The sequence below is a fragment of the Aspergillus candidus genome (genome assembly GCF_002847045.1).
Source record: "Aspergillus candidus strain CBS 102.13 unplaced genomic scaffold BDW47scaffold_34, whole genome shotgun sequence".
NCBI lineage: Eukaryota > Fungi > Ascomycota > Eurotiomycetes > Eurotiales > Aspergillaceae > Aspergillus > Aspergillus candidus.
The window spans coordinates 198,964-217,306 of record NW_020194039.1 but is presented as its reverse complement, the minus strand read 5'-3'; the positions used below and the strand labels follow the sequence as shown (position 1 = coordinate 217,306).

Below are 18,343 nucleotides of genomic sequence, written 5' to 3'. Positions count from 1 at the left end.
TATAACACCCGACCAGAACAAGGGTTGAAACAAAGGGAGATACAGAAAAAGAAAGAAAAAAAAAACAACGAAGTACATTCGCATCTTCTCTCGGATTCAGCGAACTTGGCTGACTCACATTTGTTGGTTTGGCCGATTCAAGTCGACATCACCATGCAACTCAGTTCCACTTTGAGCAGCAGCCATGATTATATTTCCATCAGGATCCAGTTGAAAGCCTCCACCACAAGTCGAAAATCAGAAAGCGACACGATCAAAGCCGGAGAGAAAAATGGGTGTGGGGTGAACTGGACTGGGACTGTCAAGGGAAGAATTAGTGGAGTGCGATGACTGATCTGTGTGCGGAGTCGGAAAATATGGAGGGAAAAATCAAGAAAAAAAAAAGAAGAGAAAAAAAGCTCAGACGGAGAAGAACGGACTAAGGAAGATTGCGGGAGAATGGATCCGATCGGGTTCGGATAGCAGTGGAATGGGAAAGAGAGGAGGGGTTGAAGCGGGAAATGCTCATGGATTAAGGTTCTGCGTTCACAATGATAGGGAAGATGTAAAGAAGATCGAAAAGAAGGAGTCGGTGGAACCTAAACAAGCATGATTTCACAGGGGAGGGGAAGGAGGGAAAACCAGGGAAAGCAGACGAAAATGGAAGAAAACGGAGATTACTCAGAAGAAACTGGGGCAAAATTACCTGAAAGGCTGGTGGTGAACGGTAGACTGGATCAGTGGGTGAAGAAAGTCGGGCGCAGTGAACCATATACTTCAAAATCAAATAGATGATAGTGACTCGGGCCCAGTTAGGGTCAAAGGGTTATAATGAAATTCATGCAATAAAGTGATAGTCGATAGGTCAGGTAGGAACAGATCGTACGTCAAGATTGGGCGGCAGATTGCGGTATTTCCCCGGACACTCTTTGATTCATTGACTGATGACTCACTTGCTCTTGGATAAGGGAGTTAGAATGGAAGAATAAGATAGAGAGAGAGGAATAAGGGGAAAAGAGAAGAGGAAAGGATAATAATAGAAGAGGCTGTGACAATGATAATAAATGAATCAATAAAATAAAATAGAATAAAATAAAATAATCCATTTAATAGACAAGAATAAAATCGATTTTTTTAATTAAAAATACTAAGAATTATAATCATTCCTCATTGGAACAAAGTTTTCATTCTTTTCCATTCCTCTTGATTTCCATTTTTCATCCCCCCCCATTTTTCAGTATCCATGAGTGTAATAAAAGTGGTCCTGACCGTGGTGGCGTTAAAAGACCCAAAGCTGAGAGTCCCCAACTGCCGCTGATACCGCTGGATGAGGGGGCAATGAATAATGATTACTTACTAACAATTGTGGCTGGGTATACTGGAATGATACTTGAGAAACATCACCCAAAATCCCTCAAGTAACAAAATCACTAGTGGTATTCAAGCGACCGAGTTCAAGTTCATGAGAAGGCAAGGTGTCGTATCACAGGAGCATTTTATCAGGTCGATGTGATGGTATCAATGGTGGACGAGAGTAATCCGGAGACGCGGGAGTAAGCTGAGCATAGATAACTAATCTACTAATCATTATACTAATCCATGGGAATAATATGATAATCACCGCAATACTACAATATTAAATACATTTGTTACAATCTGAACCCCGGATCAAAGACCACCTGCAGGCGATCCCCCGTGATAAGCGAACCCCCCAGACTGGAGAATCGCCACCGGGGCTGGTATAGTCCCAAGACCAAGGTTGAATCCGGCCGGATTTCGATAATGGATGATAAATTACAATGGGGAGTGTGGTGACTGGTAGGTCTCCCCTGGTTCCTCAAGAGACCGATAGGACATGATACCACGGAAACAGGAAGTAAGATACCCACGATGGTGGGAATCGAAGATGATTAATATTTCAGGTTCGTGGAGAATGGTATCCAAAAAGTAGTAATAATACTAAGAGTTTCGGGCTTGAGAGAACACAAGAATGGCCAAGTCAGATGCAGGATGCCGCACAGGGACAGACGCGCTTCAGCTGTCTGTCGAAAAGAGAGGGACCAAGCTTCAGTTGTCAACAGGAATGTGAAACTGGACAACTTGAGATATGATGTAGTGAGTCCAGATGATCCTCAACACCCCTGTTGGGACCAAAAGGGTCGGGGGAATGATCATAATAATAAGAGCAATTCAAAGTCGGATGATGAGTATCAGCAGCATCATCAGCATGTGCAGGATGTCGCCCCCTCATGTGGATTCGCCGTTCGTCTTCTGGTAATTCAGAACCGGGAACGGTCTAAGTCTGTCACTGGAATCCCGTACCAAGAAGGCGGCAACCCTACATCTCATTGTGCATTGATTGAATTTTGGATATTTTCTGCCTTTTTATGTTGCATATTCTGTACAATCTCCAAAACCTTCATATATCACATGGATACTCATAGTTCGTGGTTTCGAAACCTTAGGGCTAGCTACAAAGTTACTACCGTAGTACTGACTCGCTATCAATGACGGAACACAGCATGATAACAAGTACCTTCCAATAGAAGTGCCGGCTAGATAACCCGATGGATACACCGATTGAGAACTGCGCATCATGTCAAGAGCCATTTTCATCGCTCGGTTTCTGATCCCCTCACGCTAATCCAATCCCGAAGACTAGCTAAGAGGAGGAACAGAAGCGCCATCTCCGCCACCTCCTCCCCTCCTTCACCCCTCCAGAGAGGTGGGGTACATCCCACCGCAAGTTCGCAACTGTCGCAATTCCGAGGTGGCAGGTTGTTATTGATTTTCGTGACTGACCGACTGATTGATATGCGGGGAAAGACTCGGGTTAATTCGATTTATCAGTCAGATGAAGGTGGGGTTCTTGTCCGAGTGCCACTTCCAATGTATATGAATTATCTTGTCAGCTACATGGACATTACATTCAATACACAAGCCAAGTAGGCCCAGTTGGCACAGGGCTGATGCTAGCGAATTGGATACTAAGCTTGACCAACTCATTGTTGTCTAGACGCATTCCCTTACCGCGAGCACCTTACCGATCCATCGACATCTCGAGAAGATATTCTAATCAATGTTGGGGCGCTTCGCTGTCGTGGCGTTGCTTTTAGTTCATTCAAGGGGTTCTCCGATGATGTGCAGCCTTGCTGGTTTCAAGGCAGCTGCTCACAGCTAATACCTACGCAGTACTAAGATTTATTTCCACCACTCTAGCCACGTTTGGGTGTCACTAGTCGGGCAAAACCGCATGTGCTCGACGGAGAATCAGGGAATCCATCTAATATACTCTACCCGACAAGTCGATCAGATTCACCGACGTAGCTTGCAGGAAGGTGTTGGGGGTCTCGGCGCGGAGATCTGGAAGCTTTGGTCTCCTTGCTGCACACCTTACGGGGTCCCGAGCGGACTGCTTTACCGTTGTGGGTAATAGTATCGGGGAGGAGTGACATGGCTCCCAAAAGAGTAACCTATGTCAACGCAGCTGCCAGTTCCAGCTGGACTGGCCAGATAGGCAACAAGAGTATTTAAGTATGCATGCCAGGCAACGGGAATAGTTTCGAGGCCTGGTTCGACGGCAATCTCATCCGACCATGTCGGGTGTTGTCCAGTATAGATGCAGATCGAGGAATGCACCTCCCCAATTATCGAATCAGACCGCCATGCATTTTGGTCATTCCCGTGCAGACAAAAATTCCCGATCGTAATCCCTCTATTGATTCGTGCTTACTGCTATTACTCACATGCCGGTCCTTAATACACGGCGATTATTATTTTGATGTTGCATATCCCGCACCCTCCTCGGATCATCAACCACTCAAAACCAAGGGAATATTATCCCTTGGGCATTGTCTGGTCGCGAAAATGGAAGGGTCCGCCTAGTTTTCATCCTCGCCAAGGTTGCCTAATCACGATTGGTTTTCTGATAGGGAGACATCCTGCATCGGTGACGGCTACTTGCCTGCAAATCGCGGTTGGAGAATGGGTTCCCGACGTCTCTATTCTATATGCATGTACTGCATAGCCTCGTATAGGGTCGTTCACTGGAAGGGTAGTTTCCGACAACCTGTTTTTGTCTAAAACTAGAAAAGGCAAGTGAGAGATGAAATCCATCGTGCCATCGTCATAACCGCCATAGGCATGATTTCCGAGGGTCTGTGCAGCTGAAGCTCCTTACTAAAACCCTACCTTATTGTCGAGAGACGCCGGGGTCTTGACCTGGACCGGGGAGCCTCAAATTGTAATATCAGCCTGGCGCAGCATGACCACACAGATGACCCCGCTCCGGTGTAATATCTTGATCTGGTACATCCTTGTAAGCTCAGGCCTGCACCGGAAATGTCAATACATCCATCTGAATGGCGACACGGGTGGTCACGGATGGACGGATGGAATGGGATGGTGGATGGATAGGGAAGGCAGCATGACATCACTGCGCAGGCGACAGGACCCATCAGCAGGATCTATCCATGACGGTCGGAAAGCCAGACGAGCGCCAAGAAGCGGCCTTCGATCGAGGCATCGGATGGCCCGGGGCACGTGGCGGCACCAGCAGACCTGAATGGTGCCTGAGGAATACATCCCTTCGAGCACCCACAGTCATGTGATGTAAAATACGGAACCGGGTTATAGTTTGTCCGTCAAGTATTGTCCTCAGGCACGAACGAGCCTTGCGCGCCGACAGACTGAGGCGTCTCTGCTCCCTGTTTGGCGTCCCTTCCATTCATTCGCCTGGCAGTTCATCCTCAGAGTGCTTTCCAAAAACCACGGTCACCATGCCTAGGAAACTACGCGCAGCCGCACAGCAGGCGGCACAAACAATGAGTATGTCAATTGATCCTTGACTTTCGGTCCTTTTCTATTTTTATGCGCGTCTTTTCTTTTGCAAAAAGGAATCGAAAAAAAAGAAACACAAAACCAAAAAAAAGACATCCAAATGTTGACTCGAATTGACTCTCTCATAGAAAACGTGCCTCCTCCGCTCGGGGACGCCTCTGATGAAGAAATGGCCGAAGCACCGCCGTCCAACGAGCCTTCCTCGCCTGTAGAGGAAACTGGCGATGCGTCCGACAAACCCGACGCCGACGCCGACGCCGAGACCAAGCCCGAACCGCAACCCGCCCCCGTCCCGGAAGAAGAGCCGGCAGCAACACCTGCGCAAGCAACTCACACACCCTCGCTAGGAGAGACGCCCTCCTACACTGGGGGTCGCCAGTCCGCCATCCCGCGAAAGCGGCGCATCGGGCGTCCGCCGAAGAACCCCCCGCCAGACTATGACCTGCCAGATGATGGCACGCCGCATACGCCGATCCACGTGAGCACGCCGGTGAAGAGGAGGCGCGGCCGGCCGGCGGCAAGCGGTGGACGGTGGGCGCGAAATCGGGGCCCGTCGCACGTTACGCAGGTGCCCATTGACAAGGAGGGTAACATGATGGACGTGGTCAATGACGAGGTGCAAGTGCCCGAAGACCCGGTTGGCGAGACCAAGGTCGACAAGAATGGCGTCTTGCAGGGCGGTCGAGAGTACAGGGTCCGCACATTCACCATCCTCAACCGCAGTGATCGGTTGTACATGTTGTCCACCGAGCCGGCGCGGTGCATTGGGTTCAGGGACTCGTATCTTTTCTTCCAGAAGCACAAATTCCTCTACAAGATCATTATTGACGACGAGGCGAAACGCGACCTCATCGAAAGGGACGTTCTTCCTCACTCCTACAAAGGTCGCGCCATCGGCGTGGTCACGGCTCGTTCCGTGTTTCGAGAATTCGGCGCCAAGATCGTCGTCGGTGGTCGCAAAGTTATCGACGATTACAACGAAAAGGCAGCACTCGAACGGGGCGACGTCGAGGGCGAGCTGGCTGTCCCGGAGGATAAACTCCCACCACCCGGTGAGGAGTACAATCGGAACCAGTTCGTAGCCTGGCACGGAGCCAGCGCTGTCTATCACACGGCGACGCCGGCTCAACCTCTGCCGGTAGGCAAAGCCGTCGATTCCAAGAAGCGGAAGGTGACCGTGACGGGTGACAATTGGATGCTTGAGCACGCGCGGGAGGCCAGGTATGGACTTGCATCTCTTACGCTTACGGCCAACTCACGATACTGACTCAAACGCAGCAACTTTAACACGCTTATCTCAAACACGCGCCGCCAAAATCTAGCAGGAACGTACGACATCCACACGAACTCCATGCAATATCCCAAGATCATGCAGGCATCGCACGCCCGCTGGGAGCGTCTTCCCCCACCCGACCCGCGTCTATCAACCAAGTTGATGCACGACCTGTCGACCCTAAGCCTCACCAACGGGGCGGGCCTGACTCCCAAAGAAACAAGCCCATCTCACCAGCCGGACCCGGAACAACAGGAACCGGAGCAGCAAGAACAACAACAAGAAGAAGAATTCAAACCCACAGAGCCCAAGGACCCATCCCAACCAACCGACCAACCCACCCCAGCCCCCGCCACCAACCCCGAAGACCAAACCGAGCCCGAGCCCGAGTCCGAGCCCAAAAAAACCCTCTTCCCCCCCATCCCAGCGCCCTTCTCTCACCGCTTCGCCATCCACGACGTGTACTACGAATCGCCACCCTACTCCAACATGGGCCTCCCCGGCCCCGACGGCGACGTGCACGACCTCGGCACAAATGGCGTGATCAGCGTCGCGCACCCAACGAACCCAGAGTTCGTCGGACCGGAGATCCTCGAGGAGCTGCCAGCCGATTGCAAGGAGGCGCTTGTCGAGGCGGCCGCGCGCGAGTGGGAGTGGAAGTCGAGGTGGCGCAGCGAGGCGTCTGATGGGACGCGCACAACGCCGCTGAAGAGTTATGCTTGGTTTCCTTAATATATACTCTTTTCCCCCCTTCTCTTTCTTTTTCTTTTTTTTCTATTGGTATGTAACAGTACCTAGTCATGTCCTCACGCACCGATTAATCCATCCGTTAATCCATTACCCGTTAATTCACCAATTCACGAATCAATCTGGCAATAACCTGCAAATTTTCTACTTCTTTTGCTTCTTCTTTTTCTTATTATTACTACTATTCCATGACCAATGTTCTACGTTCAATGCTAAATGATGGGAGTGGGGAGGTTTATAGCCTGGCCTGACAAACAAACAGGAGAGTTTCTTCAAAAGGGGGAGTTTCGGCTGTATGTGTGCGTTGATTTACTTTTACTACCTATTTACTTTAGTTTACTACTATATCATATGTCGTTTTATATCTCTGGTTGTAGTTGACATGCTCCTCTATTCCATCGTCTTATGTCTTAACTTTATTTATCATGTTCCGATCCCAGTGAATGGCTGGCTACGGAGTACTTAGTCTAGAGACAAACTGTCTGTATTCGAAAAAGGTAGTAGAACAGATATAGAGACTCGTTTCAATCATGCATGGGATAGTAATAGTAATATAGGTGGAAGTACCTATAGATAGTAGGTAGTAGTAGATGGATAAACTCCGGTTGTTGGCGCAACGCAAATGACACTCCCAATCAATCAATCAATCAATCAATCAATAAAAATCAAAACCCCGCGCGTAGCATAGCGTAATATCCTCGCCAACAGTGCAGTGCAATGTAATGAAAAGGAGGCCGAGGGGGGAAGGGAAAGAGGAAGTACAGAGGAGAGATAGATGACGATCACATGGCCATCTCTGCACGAAGCTTCTCCAGCTCTGCTTCCTCGTCTTCTTCCTGTGACTTCGGGGGAGCGTGTTCTTTGACTGTAATTATGGTCAGTTTCGTTGTCTTCAAGACAAGATGTGAAAGGGAAAGAATATGCTTACTCGGTCCATTCGCAGCAGACGGTAACCTGCCCAGCTGGTCCGCGACAGGTACCGTTCCCGTGCTGAGCATCTTCTCGTCCATGGCTTCCTGCTCCAGGCCCTGGAGCTCTTCGTCCAGCTCTGTCTCGTCGGGCTGTTCGCCAAGCGGGTTGCTCGAGATCGCCTGCGCGATCTCGTCGCCGAGCTGGTGCTGTTCGCGGAGTTGGTCCCTATAATTTGCGTCAGCACATTTTATGTGTACACCCAAAACTGTAATGGAACGCACATAGTCTCGTCGACCTTGTCGATCGTCATGGCACCGTGGATCTGGCTCATCGCTGCACCAGCCGCCTTCATCGCGTTCAAGGTCTCCTGGTTGATATTCGCCGTTTCAATCGAATAGATCTGCTGCTCGAGCTGGGTGATCTGTGCCGTTGTCTGTTCGAGGTTCTTCTCGTGGAGCTTTTTCCGTCGCAGGGCCGCCTTGGCCGCTATTCAATCATTAGCAATTTGACCCTTTCCCCATTCTAAAAAAAAAGGCGAAGAAAGTGTTCAAAAAGCAAAAGCATACCGTTCTTATTCGCCGTGACATTCTTCTTAGCAATCGACTCCTGCTCATCCATCTGCGTCTCCAAGTGTTTCTCCCTCTTTTGCAGCATATCCAGTTGCTCCCGCAGCATCAGGATCGCATTCTTAGGCGCATCCTTCCGCTTCTGGGCCGCCGAGCCACCAAACCAAGACAACATCTCGATAAAACAGATTTAATCTCTATCCTTTTGCCAAAAAAGGGAAGCCTAAAAAAAGCCGATACCTAGGACGACCGTGCAATACCGCCCCTGGCGATGTATCGTATCCACGCTCCTTTCTTGTTGAACGCGGGTTTCTTTCTCTCGATCGGCCAGGGCAGATGGTACGGCGGAGGGCGGAGGTGGTCGGTGAGGGAGGGGCTGCGAGTGTGTCTCGGGCGGAAATGGGCGATGGTTATCGTGGGGATTTTGCCGCTCTCGATGGCGATAAGCAAGTGTAGGGCCGGGACTAGGGGGGGTAAATGACAGGGCCACGCAACGTCAATAGGCAGCCGTCAAAACAAAGGAAATTAAAAAGGATAAGAGTGTCGTCGAAGGAGGCGGAGGATCGAAGGGAGACGTTGGCAAACTGGCAAGATAGGATGGGAGAGACGATGGATGATAGACAGACTAACCTAAATTTCCCCTCGTTGGCCGATGACATGCCGCACTAGGCCTGTCGGAGCGTGATGTCACGTGCCCCTCCCTCTCCTACTGATTACTCCGAGGACTCGCATCTTCAATTACTTCACTACACTGTGTACTATCGGGGAGTAGTAATCCATCTCGACACTTTCTCTGCAGAAATGAGAGGAAACAAGGCAACCCCATGACTACCCCCCTCCCCTCAACGAGAGCTTTTCTCTCCGATCTCCCCTCCCTCCCACCAGACACCAAAGTCCGCTTCCTCGGTTGGTGCGTCTTAACGTCACAATCCTCCATGTTAAATGACAACACTGTCTGAATTTCAAGCACGAAACTCATTCCCCATGACAGCGTAAAAACCTACTCCATTACCACTGGCCACCTCACCGTGGAACACAACTACCCCCCGCAGAGACCCCCGCCTAGCGTCTCCGTCGACGTCAATGCTATCATTGGCAGTTTAACGTCTGAGGAGCTGCGCGTGGGCGCGTGGGTCAATGTTGTCGGGTATGTCAGGCGCGTGCCGACGTTAGAAGAAGTCGCTGCTGCCGCTGAAAGCCCCGTGCATGTGGACGCCGTGATGGTCTTTCCGGCGGGGGCGATCGCTTTGGGGGAGTATGAGCAGACGTTGAGCGATGTGTTGGAGGTGGACCGGTGGGTTCGCAGGCCTTGAATATTGGCAAATTCGTAAAGCATCGAGTATCCGGAGCGTCATCACTACCGAAAAATGTATTCTAGGTGAAACATATTGGTTCTTGCTATCTGTTCTTGCTATCTTGTGTGGTATAACCCTGTCTATCTATTATTTATTACCCAACCTATTCTGTCTATATAATGTTTGGGTGTTATGCATTAGTTCCAACCAACCATGCAACCCAGATTGAGTAAAACAAACGCCAACGCCAACCGTGCTAGATGGCTTTCGCAAACAAACAAACAACTTTTAACTTTTTTTTTGTGTCATCGTGACGTGCACTTGGTCCATGGTCTCATCAGATAAACCAGAAAACAAGCCGTGATGCCCGAGACTAGACATCCATCTTCACATCCTCGGCGTTCTGCGCCGCCAGCCGCTGTTCCAGCCGTTGCTCCAGCCGCTTTCGCTTTCCCTCCATCTTCCTCTTGTCCTCCTGCATCTGGGCGATAAGAGCGCTCTTCTGGCGGATCTTGTACCCGTACTTATAGAAGATGATCGGGATCGGAATGATAGCCACCTCGAGCAGACCGAGGAGCGTCCCAGCCCAGTTGGGGCCCAGCCCGGCATACAGATACGTTCCCACCAGGGGCATCACACCGCCGAGGACGCTCCGGACGACAGAGTTACCGGCCATCGCAGACGCAGCGTACACGCCGTAGCTGTGCGCGAGATAGTTCGACGCATAGATAAAGACACCCGTGTTTCCAGCACCGAATAACATGCCCGCCAGGATAGGCGCGATCCAGTGGATAGAAGCCGGGGAGCAAGTCCACGCGAACCAGAGTTCACCGGCAGGGATAAGCACAGCCGAGATACACACGATAGAGACCATCGCCTCCGCAGACACCTTACCCGTCTCAGGGTCAATGCGGTGGCTGTTGATCATGCGGCGGATGAGCGGCTCACACGCGATAGTCACCAGACAACCTGTGCCGATACCCAAGAATCCGAGCCCCGAGATACCCAGCGACCAGCCGCGGATCTCGCGGTAGACGATCGGGTAGGCTGTGAAACAGAGGTACAGGATGCCGTAGACGATGCCGATGTAGATGTTCCAGAAGATGCAGATGGGTTCCGTGACGGCCATGACGAACGGCCGGCCCAGCGCGACCTTGAGGATCTCGCCGATGGTCGTCTTCTCGTCGTAGCGGCTCCACCAGCGGGCTTCGCCTGTTTCTTCGCGCATGCGTGCCGCCTTGCGCTTGAGGAGGATGGGTCCGTAGGTTTCTTTCATGGCGAGGCAGAAAACGAGCGCGATGGCGGATAGGATTAGCGAGATCCATTGCATCCAGCGCCAGCCGAGGTACTCTGTGACGAAGCCTCCGATGATGGGGCCCAGGACTGTGCATGGTTGTTTAGCGTCCGGTTCGAATATAGGGAGAAAAAAAAGGATAAACCCACCTGGACCGTTCACAGGACCGATACTCCAGATCGACATGGCCAGAGCCCGCTGGTCGTCGTTTACCAAGTCCGATACCATCCCCGGGGCGCTGGCGATCATTACGCTTCCGAACAGTGCTCCAATGAATCGCACCACGATGAGAGTGGTCACGGATTTGGCCAGCGCGCAGGGGATGATTAGGATAGAAAAGATAAAGAGACATATAGCTGCGACGGGCCGGCGGCCGTATACCTCGCTCAGAGGCGCCGTGAACATCGAACCTACCGCCAGACCGATGAGGTAGAATGTCAGGCCTAGGGTGACAATTATGCTGGAGCTCTCGAACTCAGCGGAGATTTGCTCAGCGCCGGAGGTGTATGAGGTTGAGTAGATGACGCTGGTATTGACCGGGTTAGTTCTCGACAGTCCAGCCACAACGCAGTAGTGGTAGTAGTGGCAGTGGGAGTGAATAGGGGCGACAGGCTAACTTACATCATGACAGTGTTCCACGAGAGAAATGCGATGCACATGGCCTTGTAGGCCAGGGACCAGTTCTTAGGGTTTTCCGGGTCATCGTCGCCCTCCCAGTCCACTTCGTAGCTGGGGTCAGACGTTCCCGTCGTTCCATGCGACGTAACTCTTCGAGTGAGATTGGGTTCTGGCTCAGACATTCGAGAGATCCTTTGCGTCAGGGTCTCGATTTGATGTATGGTATCTTCCGAGGAGGTGGTCGAACCGCCGATGGAGTGGGTGTCCCCTTCCATGGCTTCCTCCTGGCTATGCCGAGGCCATTTCTCGTCGACTTGGGGAGGCGCCTGGGAGGATGACATCTTCCAGGCGCATATGATTGTATTTTTGAGTAGAGGTTTGTATGCTAGCCAGTGCGTATAGATAGTCGATTGGATCTGGGTCGATTATCTATGTCAATGTTGCGATGAGATAGTATAGTATAGTATGAGTCAATGGGCCCGCCAAGAATTTGTGATTTTGATCTGGAATAATGTAGTTGGGTTTGCTAAGGAAAATTTAAAAAGTAAAAGATAAATCAAGCTGTCAAGGATATAGACCGCAAACAGAATGGCAGCGGATGAATCGATTATGGCCGAGTTCGGTAGAGAAAAGCAGACTCATAGATCAAGAGAAAGATCCTCTCCCAAACACGATGGGAAAAGTTGAATTGTAGTGTTCACAAACCCGAAGACGCTCCAGATTAAAAGTGAAAAAAAATCCTGACGGGCAGGATTGATTGACATTCTTATTTCCAGAGACACCCTTAGTGGCCTTGATCCTTAATAATGTACTACTACACAGGTGGGGCGCCAAACAGGAGCACTGAGAACTAGGGCACGACAGCATGGGACTAACTGACAAGCGGGGGCGCCTTTGGCCGGAATCAAGCCTGAATCATGCTTGAGATGTCAGTATCTCCGTGAGCATAGGCTATCAACAGTCTTTTCCATATCCACTAGCGAGTTTGACTTTTCCAGAGTCGATTCTGGTAAACAGGGAGGATCCATATCCCGTAACTAGAAACGGAGACCCAGAGACCGAGTTTGAGGCATTTGATCCCGTCATGGTTCCCCACCCAGGCTTGTTCAAACGTTTTCTGATATAACGATTGTGATTCATGTATTTGAGTCAAGTGATACGCATGGTGAAGATAGGTCATTGGGCATGGTATGCCTGCTGGTATGTGGCGTAAACGTTTCCCGACAGCTCCATGACTCCTAGAATGGGTCTGACTTGACCGCAACCGGATCCATGCAGCATTTCTCTTCATGTTTCAATTTCTCGCGGTTTCTTTTGTAAACTGTATATTTGATGCAGACTCGAAAAGATTGATCTCATGAGACTTAATGAAAACCAATTCATGTTCGTCCTCATTAACGGGAGTGACTCCACGCTCTGCTACCCCATAATGTCCAACTCTATCTGGAGATGGATACGGGGGACCCGAGAATGGAGAAGCAATATCCAATGTTATCCATATCCAACTGGGTCCCGGGTGGGCTTGAAACTTGGGACTCGACTCGGATAGCAGACCTAGAATTAGTGGTGCTAATGTTCCCGAATACCAAGGCCGGACAGTCCCCACACCGTCCCGAAAGTCTTGATAGGGACAAAGGACCCAGTGACTCATTCAAATCAAGTTATTCCTTCATGACAGGTAAACCACAGCATAGATAAAGCCATGTACCACCTAAGATATGCACCTAGGATGTGGTGGTAATAGCACCAAACGCCCAGACTCAGCGAGAAAATTCGTCCAGTAAGGATGAAGACCAGCCGGTTCCGGATTGCCGTCTGTGCCGGATTGCCGATCGTTCAGAGAATGCGCGTTTGCGATGGGGAATAGGGGGAGGAAGACCCGAAGTGTGGAAGGTACACGTTGGGCATTCATGCTCCTGCTGCTGTATTCTCGATGTCGGTTAATGTCCGAATATGGAGCTTCAGATGGGGTTTCCAACGTGGACAACCCTAGGAGGTTTTGTCACATGCAGGGTCGTGGGAGTAGACACAGTAGCTTCGGAGGGAAGTTCCTGGCTGATATGATGGAGTATATACCATTATACTAATGTTAAACATTGCCATCACTGTGGGTATTGAATTGTAGGTATTGATGAGAAGTCAAGATCTGTAAGGCAGGGAATATTGTATCAGCGCACGTTTCAGGCATCATGTTTTTGAGTCCTCAGGCACACACTTCTGCCTGGTTAAACCACAGATGTCTTCTCTTATTTCTACCACTATGTTCATGATCCTTGAGTGTCTATATTTTTTAATTGATATGGTTTATTTTGACTATTTACTGATATCCCCTCTATCTTACTCCCAATCCTAGCAAGTCTGGTCATTGCCTCTTGTCGCCCCTTGTTTATACCGAAAACTCTTATCACGTGCCCTGTCACCGTCAAAGGATCCTATCTCCATCGAGACATGCAACGTTCGACCCATCCGACCTGCTTGTAATCTATTCCTATAGTCAACATGATCGATTGCGATCATATTTGGGATTGAGCTCCTCAGTGAGCTCGGTCGCGCCGTTTGAAGAGACTCTTCATCCAATGAACGAATCAGCGCTAGCGATGATGGACTACAGGTGGGTAAATCTAGAACTGCTTCACTAACCGAAGCAACTAACTCTGGAACCCAGTCGCTTCGGGTGTTAATCCATGGCTCGATCCTAACGCCCTTTTCTTAGCAATGATAAGATTCAACATTGCCTCTGGTACCTTTCTTATCCCAATATAATAAACACACATTCGTTATCATCACGCCGAACAACCAGACCGGCGCTTCTTCCAGACAGATTCTTGGCAATATAGCCTAACGGTCATTTCCTGTGACGGATCGACACTCCCTTTCTTTCTTGGTTCGACGAATCCTTTTGCCCAGCATCTACGACTGTCGCAGTACCTTAAAAGGGTGTGGCGCATAATCTCTGATATCAGGAGGATCAAACAACAAGGGTGTCTCTCCCATCAACCAATTAATAAAAATGTCAAACACAGCCATCGCATCATGCGTCGCGGGAGCCGCCTTTCTTTACCTTTACCATGTAAACCGCGCAATGATACAGGTCCCTGAGGAGGTGCGCCGTCTTTCTCCTCATCGCTGGACGGTCGAGGAAATCAAGGCGGCGTATGAGAAGGCCGCGGATTCTCCTGCCGACATGGCCGGCAGTCTCCCGCCCAAACAAAGCCGGCGTTATATCGTCACTGGCGGTTCTGGTATGTACTGCTGTCGCCCGACGTGAGCTGTGGTCTGACGGTTTCTAGGCCTTGTGGGGAACTGGATCGTGACGCATCTTCTTACTCGCGGGGAAGACCCCGCTGCCATCCGAATTCTGGATCTCCAGGCGCCGAGTGATCGCATCCTCAATCAGGGCGTAGCATATATCAAAACCAACATTGTCGACGAGGAATCCGTGCAGAACGCCTTTTCCGCACCATGGCCGCAGGCCGTCGCCCAACAGCCATTGTCCGTCTTCCACTGCGCCGCGGCGATCAGGCCCGCAGAGCGATACCGGTGCTTCCTCCCCTTATGTCGCAACGTCAATGTCCACGGCTCGGTCAACGTGCTCAACTCCGCAAAGAAGTACGGCGCCAGCTGCATGGTGGCCACATCGTCAGGCTCAGTCGGCGTCCACCGCTCATCGTTCTGGATCGCTCCCTGGAGCAGCACCCCTCGAAACCTAGCCCAAGTCGTCAGCGACTCGACCCCACTACCCAAATCACACGACGAGTTCTTCGGCAACTACGCCGTCGCCAAAGCCGAAGCAGAGGGCATCATCCGCGACGCCGACTCCCTCGACTCCAACTTCCGCACCGGCTGCATTCGCCCCACAAACGGCATCTACGGCATCGGCGGCGACACCAGCGCAACCGTCACAGGCCAGTACCTCCGCAGCGGCGGCAGCCCCAGCTGGACCTACGACGTAGTGCACAGCTTCGTCAATGCGGAGAACGTCTCCATCGCGCACCTGCTCTACGAGCAGCGCCTCATCGAGCACACCGCTAACCCAACCACTCTGCCCAACATCGGCGGCCAGGCCTTCGTCATCACCGACCCCAACCCCCCCGTCAACTTCGGCGACGTCTACCGCCTCCTCTCCACCCTCTCCAAGTCCCCCGTGAACTTCCCGCGCGTCGCCCCCGTGCCATTCCTTCTCCTCTCCCACGTCCTCGAGTGCTACGCTGTCCTCCAACACAAGTACCTTCCCTGGCTGCTTCCCCGGATCACGGGCGATATGGCCCAGCTGCAGCCTGGGCTGTTTTGCATCTCCAGTGTGCACACTGTCGGCGACGACTCCCGCGCTCGCAAGTCCCCTGCCCAGGGCGGGCTGGGCTATTCGACGCCCCTTACTACGCTGGACGGCATGGCTAAGCAGCTGGAGGAGTGGAACCGGGACTTGGAGCCCAAGGATGCCGCTGCTATTGAAGAGAAGGACTACGTGAATGTTAGCTCGGATGGAGTGGAGGTTAACCTCGCTGCTCCTTCTAGGAAGCTGTGAGCCGCATCCTGATGAATTTTGCGGTTAGACTAGTCGTCTGGTGAATATGGTGTTCCGCGAGTTGTATAGATCATATCAGTATATACTCTGCTTATCATGCAAGTAATACAGCCACAACAGCATCCAGTGAGAAATGGTAGATAATACCTTAGCCCCCGTACTTTGCTTGCGATCGCAACGCTGACATTTATACCGGAGCAAAACTTTTCAACCAACACTCTATTTATGCCGCTATGTGCTGGTCAGTATGATGCACTGTCAAAGCTACGTCGCGAGTCTCTTGTTCATGCACACGGTAGGTAATGTAGATAAAAGCATTCACATAATCTAGGGTATCATTATTGGTATTGATGGATAGGATAGCCTGCGTCTGCCGGGTCCTCATTGGTAAACATGCGTCCGAGGCCGCCTTCTGGTCGCAAGCATACTCGGAAAAGACTGGTGTCATCTCTTGAGTGAGCCTGTGGGTAAACTTGTAGCGTTTCCCCGGGTCGCTCCCAAGAAGCCCCTCGCATGTCTCTTCTCTTCAGGACCAACAGATCGATTGTTAGGCCCTGAGATGAGTGTCCAATTGACTATGAAGGTAACCATCAACTTCCCAGTGTCAGCCATGGGGAAGATGGCTTTAGGTGAGCGCAATCAGCCAATCGAGTCTCTAGCCTAGCCAGACAGCCACCACCACCACCATCACCACGAAAGGGCGGAAAGAAAGAAGGCAGATGAAGCCTCCAACACCGCAGCCTACCGCGCCTGCTGCGAAAGTAGCCGTCTCTGCTCCAAAATCTGCAACCGCAGGTTCTCCGCCGCGAGCTCAACATCCAGAATAGCGCCAACCCCATGCTTCCACGACTCCTCCAAGCCAACCAGCTCGCCATGCCTCGCCTCCTGAGCCATCTTCCTTTCCTTATTCACCGTCTCGGCAGCCTCCTTCATCTCCGCAAGCTCCTTCTCCAGCCCGCGCAGAATCTCCTCCAGCTGCGAATTGCCAATCAACCACGCGTTCTTGCCGCTCTCTTCCAGCAGTGCCAGATTCTCATGCCGCATCGACAGATGCGAGCTGGCGGTGTATGCCTTCTGCAGTGTGCGACGCCACTCATCTAGGTCTGGGGGTGCGTCGGGGCCGGTGGACCGGGCTGGCGCCTCAGGTGCTTCGTACCGGGAGAGGTCGATGCCGCCGGTTAGTGGTTGGCCGGCGGCTTTACGGTCGAGTTCTTGTTGGATGAGGGGGGAGAATCGGGGGGCGGAAAATTCGGGGATGGAGGGGTGGGTGACTGTCGTGTGGTCGTGGGGGAGCTCCGCTGTGATCAGTCGTTCTGCTGCCGCGCGGGCTTGAGCGGAGGGTGCGGTGTCGATGTCTGAATTGATTGACGCGTTAGATGATGAGGAATAATGGATGGACATAGGTCTTAGGTGATGTCTTACAGGGAAGAGAGTCGTGAGACTCGTTGATGAGAGGCATGGTATCTGTGCGCCCGAAGGAAATGAAAAGATAAGATAGAAAGGTATTATAGTAGTGGACGTTCTGGATCAAGATGAATTGAAATCGCTCTGATCGTTGGTTCTTTTCTGCCGAGGCGGTGAGATGCTCATGATTCAGCATTTAGTCATCATCATGAGATCTGCATGTTTACAAGATGATACTTTTACAGCAACATGTTGTTTCTGAATCTCAAGATAGCTCTCTATCTATGAGAGTATGCGTCTTACCATTTTAGCTGTCAATGTCATCCTCCTTTAGTTCATACATGAAGCTGCACACTGCCATGCTACAAGTCTTGGACAAGCTTTCTCCCCACATGTTTAACATGAACACTCACCGGCTTTTTCCCTCTTCCCAATGGAGACGGTGGAGCTGCCCCTTATGCTGATCTCTATCTGATGATTCGACACTCGCTTCTTTCCACTTTTCTGGGACTTTCCCCGCTAAACTAGGCACGAATTAACAAGCCAACAATGCTACTGGATCTCCAATGCTGATCACGCGCCTTGGATGCGATGCGCAATCAATAGTGGATCCTGGCTGTCTCTCGGCGAAGCGGGGTCCCCGGTTGCAGAATGGTATGCCCAATCAAGGCCCCTGCTCTGGGGGGACGGACGGCCTGTACCGATTTCTCCAAATGTTACCCTGTTCCTCAACCCCGCGCCAATCGTATCATTGCGGCCACTTCGCTTGCACTCCTTAGCGTTGCAAATCACGCTCTTCCTTCGTTCAAACCGGCTGGGTTGATCATGCGCTGTAATAACGATCGCCTCACCTCGGCTTCGAGCTATACGCAGGACGAGTCGCTGCGAGAA

The 18,343-nt window shown here is 51.3% G+C and overlaps 6 protein-coding genes across 6 annotated transcripts; 3 read left to right on the top strand and 3 right to left on the bottom strand.

Annotated features, from left to right (window-relative positions):
• The first annotated feature begins 4,725 nt into the window (after nucleotides 1-4,725).
• Nucleotides 4,726-7,189, top strand: BDW47DRAFT_48634 (chromatin remodelling complex Rsc7/Swp82 subunit-domain-containing protein). Its single transcript, XM_024819152.1, has 3 exons — nucleotides 4,726-4,806; nucleotides 4,947-6,039; nucleotides 6,097-7,189. The coding sequence occupies exons 1-3, from the start codon at nucleotides 4,758-4,760 to the stop codon at nucleotides 6,821-6,823; spliced, it is 1,869 nt and encodes a 622-aa protein (XP_024670585.1). The 5' UTR covers nucleotides 4,726-4,757; the 3' UTR covers nucleotides 6,824-7,189.
• A 217-nt stretch (nucleotides 7,190-7,406) lies between these two features.
• Nucleotides 7,407-8,919, bottom strand: BDW47DRAFT_108445 (ESCRT-III subunit protein SNF7). The gene is made up of 4 exons (XM_024813234.1): nucleotides 8,317-8,919; nucleotides 8,032-8,236; nucleotides 7,767-7,975; nucleotides 7,407-7,703 (listed from the first exon to the last, which is right to left on the bottom strand). The coding sequence occupies exons 1-4, from the start codon at nucleotides 8,489-8,491 to the stop codon at nucleotides 7,621-7,623; spliced, it is 672 nt and encodes a 223-aa protein (XP_024670584.1). The 5' UTR covers nucleotides 8,492-8,919; the 3' UTR covers nucleotides 7,407-7,620.
• A 167-nt stretch (nucleotides 8,920-9,086) lies between these two features.
• On the top strand, nucleotides 9,087-9,842 carry BDW47DRAFT_108444 (nuclear telomere cap complex subunit Ten1). Its single transcript, XM_024813233.1, has 2 exons — nucleotides 9,087-9,226; nucleotides 9,308-9,842. The coding sequence occupies exons 1-2, from the start codon at nucleotides 9,141-9,143 to the stop codon at nucleotides 9,627-9,629; spliced, it is 408 nt and encodes a 135-aa protein (XP_024670583.1). The 5' UTR covers nucleotides 9,087-9,140; the 3' UTR covers nucleotides 9,630-9,842.
• Nucleotides 9,843-9,984: 142 nt separating this feature from the next.
• On the bottom strand, nucleotides 9,985-11,864 carry BDW47DRAFT_127148 (MFS transporter; the record flags this gene model as incomplete). The annotated part of the gene is made up of 3 exons (XM_024816674.1): nucleotides 9,985-10,994; nucleotides 11,055-11,431; nucleotides 11,527-11,864. The coding sequence occupies 3 exons, from the start codon at nucleotides 11,862-11,864 to the stop codon at nucleotides 9,985-9,987; spliced, it is 1,725 nt and encodes a 574-aa protein (XP_024670582.1).
• Nucleotides 11,865-14,369: 2,505 nt separating this feature from the next.
• On the top strand, nucleotides 14,370-16,348 carry BDW47DRAFT_48594 (putative 3-beta hydroxysteroid dehydrogenase/isomerase family protein). The gene is made up of 3 exons (XM_024819151.1): nucleotides 14,370-14,765; nucleotides 14,814-16,184; nucleotides 16,247-16,348. Exons 1-2 carry the CDS (start codon nucleotides 14,534-14,536, stop codon nucleotides 16,046-16,048), a joined length of 1,467 nt encoding a protein of 488 aa, XP_024670581.1. The 5' UTR covers nucleotides 14,370-14,533; the 3' UTR covers nucleotides 16,049-16,184; nucleotides 16,247-16,348.
• A 19-nt stretch (nucleotides 16,349-16,367) lies between these two features.
• On the bottom strand, nucleotides 16,368-17,540 carry BDW47DRAFT_108437 (pre-mRNA-splicing factor SPF27 family protein). The gene is made up of 2 exons (XM_024813232.1): nucleotides 17,471-17,540; nucleotides 16,368-17,403 (listed from the first exon to the last, which is right to left on the bottom strand). The coding sequence occupies exons 1-2, from the start codon at nucleotides 17,505-17,507 to the stop codon at nucleotides 16,790-16,792; spliced, it is 651 nt and encodes a 216-aa protein (XP_024670580.1). The 5' UTR covers nucleotides 17,508-17,540; the 3' UTR covers nucleotides 16,368-16,789.
• Nucleotides 17,541-18,343: the final 803 nt, after the last annotated feature.

Coding starts and splice junctions, on each gene's coding strand:
- BDW47DRAFT_108437 (XM_024813232.1), bottom strand. CDS start 17,507: ATGCCTCTCATCAACGAGTCTCACGACTCTCTTCCCT. Junction 17,404..17,470: donor GTCTCACGACTCTCTTCCCT/GTAAGACATCAC, acceptor CAATCAATTCAG/ACATCGACACCGCACCCTCC.
- BDW47DRAFT_48594 (XM_024819151.1), top strand. CDS start 14,534: ATGTCAAACACAGCCATCGCATCATGCGTCGCGGGAGCCGCCTTTCTT. Junction 14,766..14,813: donor TATCGTCACTGGCGGTTCTG/GTATGTACTGCT, acceptor GACGGTTTCTAG/GCCTTGTGGGGAACTGGATC.
- BDW47DRAFT_108444 (XM_024813233.1), top strand. CDS start 9,141: ATGACTACCCCCCTCCCCTCAACGAGAGCTTTTCTCTCCGATCTCCCC. Junction 9,227..9,307: donor AAAGTCCGCTTCCTCGGTTG/GTGCGTCTTAAC, acceptor TCCCCATGACAG/CGTAAAAACCTACTCCATTA.
- BDW47DRAFT_48634 (XM_024819152.1), top strand. CDS start 4,758: ATGCCTAGGAAACTACGCGCAGCCGCACAGCAGGCGGCACAAACAATG. Junction 4,807..4,946: donor GCAGGCGGCACAAACAATGA/GTATGTCAATTG, acceptor ACTCTCTCATAG/AAAACGTGCCTCCTCCGCTC. Junction 6,040..6,096: donor GAGCACGCGCGGGAGGCCAG/GTATGGACTTGC, acceptor ACTCAAACGCAG/CAACTTTAACACGCTTATCT.
- BDW47DRAFT_108445 (XM_024813234.1), bottom strand. CDS start 8,491: ATGTTGTCTTGGTTTGGTGGCTCGGCGGCCCAGAAGCGGAAGGATGCG. Junction 8,237..8,316: donor TGTCACGGCGAATAAGAACG/GTATGCTTTTGC, acceptor ATGATTGAATAG/CGGCCAAGGCGGCCCTGCGA. Junction 7,704..7,766: donor GTCTGCTGCGAATGGACCGA/GTAAGCATATTC, acceptor CCATAATTACAG/TCAAAGAACACGCTCCCCCG.